The sequence below is a fragment of the Palaemon carinicauda genome, chromosome 12 (genome assembly GCF_036898095.1).
Source record: "Palaemon carinicauda isolate YSFRI2023 chromosome 12, ASM3689809v2, whole genome shotgun sequence".
Taxonomy (NCBI): Eukaryota; Metazoa; Arthropoda; class Malacostraca; order Decapoda; family Palaemonidae; genus Palaemon; species Palaemon carinicauda.
Window position 1 is genome coordinate 50,309,115 of NC_090736.1, and position 5,000 is coordinate 50,314,114.

At 41.2% G+C, this 5,000-nt stretch overlaps 2 protein-coding genes across 2 annotated transcripts; both read right to left on the reverse strand.

Moving 5' to 3' along the window:
• Positions 1-468: 468 nt before the first annotated feature.
• On the reverse strand, positions 469-2,681 carry LOC137650806 (uncharacterized). The gene is made up of 3 exons (XM_068383960.1): positions 2,082-2,681; positions 1,436-1,770; positions 469-1,192 (listed from the first exon to the last, which is right to left on the reverse strand). Exons 1-3 carry the CDS (start codon positions 2,679-2,681, stop codon positions 469-471), a joined length of 1,659 nt encoding a protein of 552 aa, XP_068240061.1.
• Positions 2,682-2,873: 192 nt separating this feature from the next.
• On the reverse strand, positions 2,874-4,145 carry LOC137650807 (uncharacterized). The gene has a single exon (XM_068383961.1). The coding sequence runs from the start codon at positions 4,143-4,145 to the stop codon at positions 2,874-2,876; it is 1,272 nt and encodes a 423-aa protein (XP_068240062.1).
• Between the last annotated feature and the right edge of the window lie 855 nt (positions 4,146-5,000).

Genomic DNA, 5,000 nt, shown 5'->3' on the forward strand with positions numbered 1-5,000 from the left:
CATTTCATTATCCTAAATTCTGAGTGATATATATATATATATATATATATATATATATATATATATATATATATATATATATATATATATATATATATATATATATATATATATATATATATATATAGACATATATATTGTTGTAAAAATAAAAAACCTGTCATAGGTTATAGGTTTTATTGCACACAAAAACTGGAGTCACCTCCTGAAACAATAGAAACAGCCACTATTACAACACGTACTACTTTACATGCACAATAACAAACAAATACATCAAAGTAAGGGCCAGACAACACAGGGACATCCACAAGCAATAATATGCACGAAGACACACAAATAGCAACATAATAAGCTGGTAAATGCAAGTAGAGAAACACAACGTACATGAGAGCATAAATGTAAAACTACATTGAACATATATTACCACATTCTCCCCACCTATGAAATTCAAGCAGCATAATTATCAAATTACTTAGGAGCCCACCGGGTCCTTTCAGACCTCCGGAGTGGTACAGGTGTAGTGCCTTGACCAGACGCAGCAGGAAGCTCTTGAACATAACTTTCCCCGGATGTAACGTCATAAGATACTTCTTGAAGAGCAGGTTCCGAGCTTGCTCTAGCATCTGGACGGCGCACCTCAGACTCTGATATACCGAGAGACTCTAAAGATTGCGGCAGTGAAGGTCTGGTGGCCTCCACGCTGCTACTATCATCACCACTTAAAGGTGTTAGATGCCTCAAAGACACAGTGGACTCTCTACCATCAGGAAACTTGACATGAGCATATTCAGGATTAGCTTCTACTATTTCTGCTTCATCTACTAGAGGGTCATTCTTGCTGTGCTGTACTTGCCGTCTTAATAGAGCGGGACCTTTGGTGATGAGCCAGGTAGGCAACGTACGACCTGACGTGGACTTCCGAGGATGCTTTAGGAAACGCTCGTGTGGTGTACAATTAGTTGACATGCATAGCAGGGAACGGATAGAGTGAAGTGCATCCGGGAGGACAACTTCCCATTTCGAGACATCAAGATTCCTTGTTCTGAGAGCTAACCGAATGGTTTTCCTTATGATTCCATTGTACCTCTCCACCTGGCCATTGCCCCTTGGGCTGTAGGGCGTAGTGCGACTGGTAGCCACTCCTTTCTCTAGTAAGAATTTCTTCAGTTCTTCTGACATGAAAGAGGCTCCCCTGTCTGAGTGTACGTATGCTGGCATTCCGAATAGTGCAAACAGTTGTACCAAACACCCGATGATAGCACCAGCAGTCATGTCTGAACAAGGGAACGCAAAAGGGAACCATGAGAATTCGTCAATGACTGTGAGCAAGTATCTGTTTTTCGACTGTGACGGAAGGGGCCCCTTAAAATCCAAGTTCAATCTCTCGTATGGCTGAGTAGCTTTCACCAGATGGCCATCATCAGGCTTATAGAACTGAGGTTTGACAGTAGAGCAGATTGGACAAGAAGCAGTAACCTTCTTTACATCCTCAACAGAATAAGCCAGGTTCCGAACTCGGATGAAATGCACCATCCTTGACACTCCAGGATGACAGAGACTTTCATGTAGTTGTTTGAGTTTGTCTGTAGCTACAGCACCACAGACATGCAAGAGAGCATCTGCAGGAATATTTTCCGTACCTGGACGATACACTATATCGTAGTGGTAGCATGACAGTTCAATGCGCCACCTGGCTATCTTGTCGTTCTTAATTTTGCTTGAAGATCTTGTGTCGAACATGAATGTTAAACTTCGCTGGTCAGTAATCAGCTTAAAGTGATGACCAATTAGGTAATGCTTCCACTTTCTGAGGGCCTCAACTATGGCACAAGCTTCTTTCTCTACTGAAGAATGCCTTTGTTCACTGTCAGAGAGAGTGCGAGAGAAGAACGCTACAAGACGTCCATTCTGAGTGAGAGTAGCGGCAATGGCATGGTCTGAACATCTGTTTCGACTGTGAAAGGGGATGTAGGATCAATGGCTTGCACCACGGACTTTGCAATTTCATTCTTCAATTTCTCAAAAGTCAGAGAAGCTTCAAAAGACAATGGGAATCTCATGGAGTGTGAAAGAGGCCGGACCATCTCAGAGAAGTTGGGTATCCATCGTGAGTAATGAGCAAGCAACCCCAACATTCTCCGAAGAGAGGCAGTATCCTTGGGAAGGGGTAGACTCAAGAGAGGCCGCAGTCGTTCTAGATCAGGTCTGATCTCTCTGTCCTTTATAGAGTATCCCAGAAGGTTTATAGACTGTGTCCTGAAATCACACTTGTCATGATTAAATGTGAGGTTGTAATCCCTCGCCACTTTCAAGAAATGATTTAAGTTTTTGTCATGCTCCTCTTCCGTCTCTCCACATACAGTCACATTGTCCACATAAGCAAATGCCCCTTCCACCTTTTCTTTTGCAAGGATCTGATCCACAACTCGTTGGAAAGCGGCCACTTCGTTCTTCACACCAAATGGGATTCGATTGAACTCGTACAGCTTTCCACTCGCCTCGAAAGCAGTGTACAACTTTTCGTCTTCTCTTATTGGCACTTGGTGGTAGGCGCTCTTCAGGTCCGAGGTGCTAAACACTTTATATCTTGAGACATTATTCACTGTTTCATCGATCCGAGGCAAAGGGTAAGCATCCAGCTCAGTAAACCTGTTTATAGTTTGTGAATAATCTATCACCATTCTCTTCCTGTGATTGTGCCCTGCAGTGATTAGCACCTGGGCCCTCCATGGAGACTGGCTGGGTCTTATTATTCCTTCTTGTAGCATTCTACCAATTTCAGTTTTGACAAATTCCTTATCAGCCTTATTATTATTATTATTATTATTATTATTATTATTATTATTATTATTATTATTAATTTGAAATTTTTATTATTTCGCAGCAATGGGACTGCAGTCTGCTGTCAGATTGCTGAAGAGTGCGGGCGCAACCAACTTCACTGCTGCCAGCCCACATATCTTGAGTGGTGGGTGTACTCCTGCAAAAGCCATTTCTAGAGCAGAATGATTCTTCAAGAATTCATGCCCCAAAATTACATCACTACACAGGGCTGGCAGTACTTTGAGTTTTACAATAGGATAAATTTGTCCTTGCAGCTCCACATCAACACAACAAAGACCTAAGACTTTGGACGAGAGAGACGCATCAGCCATGGAGACGTGCCCGTCGTCAGGAAGTATGATTAGGTTGTTTTCTTTAGCAATCTTCTGACTCACAAAATTTTCCGAGCTTCCTGTATCAATAAGTGCATTAACAGGGAGACCATTAACTTTCAAACAACTCAAAGATTTACTAAGACTACTAGGCGCAGCCCCAGACACAGTAGCCAGTGTTGCTGCCGAATATTTAGTTTTACCAACAGAGGTATCCCCTACTGGTTTCCCTGACCTACACACTTTTGCATAATGTCCTTGTTTCTTACACTTTAGACATAAAGCTTCCCTAGCAGGACATTTGAACCGAGGGTGCCGTTTCAAACCACAGAAAAAACACTGATTGGCGCCAGTAGTGGCGGCAAGATGAGAAGTTTCATCACTACTTTCTAAACACTCTAAATCACCTGACTGACTTTGTGGCTGAGGTACAGCAGCAGTAATTGGCTCAACAGTAGTATAAGAAGCAGAATGTTTCTGAGCCATCTCTAAAGTGCGTGCCTGTTCATATGCAGTTTGCAAGTTAAGAGTTATATTTTCGAGTAGTCTTTGACGAATGGCACCAGAGGAAAGTCCATTGATGAATGCATCTCTAACATAGTTATCACATGCCTGCTCTGCCGACACTGCTTTGAACTGACAGTCTTTTGCTAGGAACTTCAGAGCTTGGAGAAACTGGTCTAGAGACTCACCTGACCCCTGCCTACGTGTGGCCAGGACATGCCTAGCAAATACCTTATTTCTAGGTTTTACATACAGTGATGTCAGTGCTTTCTCAGCCTTAACATAAGTGTCACAGTCTGCTATGTAGTCGTACACTTGAGGAGGAACGTAGTTGGTGAGTAGGATTAGTTTGTCTGCACTGGGAGATATCTTCTGTACTGCTTGGTAGAAGTTGTTGAATGTCCTCAGCCAGTGCGTCCACTCCTTAGCAGTGGTGGCAGAATCCGCGTCAGCCTCGAAGCGTTCTGGATGTAGGAACCGTTCCATGGCCTCTCAAATTTTTATTTTGTGTGCAATAAATTGTTGTAAAAATAAAAAACCTGTCATAGGTTATAGGTTTTATTGCACACAAAAACTGGAGTCACCTCCTGAAACAATAGAAACAGCCACTATTACAACACGTACTACTTTACATGCACAATAACAAACAAATACATCAAAGTAAGGGCCAGACAACACAGGGACATCCACAAGCAATAATATGCACGAAGACACACAAATAGCAACATAATAAGCTGGTAAATGCAAGTAGAGAAACACAACGTACATGAGAGCATAAATGTAAAACTACATTGAACATATATTACCACACACACACACACACACACACACACATATATATATATATATATATATATATATATATATATATATATATATATATATATATATGTGTGTGTGTGTGTGTGTGTGTGTGTGCACACGCATGTGTATATATATACATACATATATATAGTCTCTCTTGGGAGTACGAAGAGCATGCCCAAATCATCTCAATCTACACATCACCATGATCTAATCCACATATGTCACTCTGGTAATATGTCTTATTGATTCCTTTCTAACCATGTCATATCATTTAACTCCCAATATTCTTCTGAGGGCTTTGTTCTCAAATCTACTAAATCTGTTGGAGAGTGTTTCATTGCCACACCACGACTCGTGTCCATACAAATCTCACCAAACTGATATGTAGCATGATTTTTATATGTAATTTCAAGCGATTTAATTTCCAAATTTTAATTATCCTTGCCATTATCTGATTCACTTTTTTTTCAGTCTTTCACTAAACTCCAATCTTAATGAACCTGTATGAGGTCAGAAATTTAGTTCCTATATTCT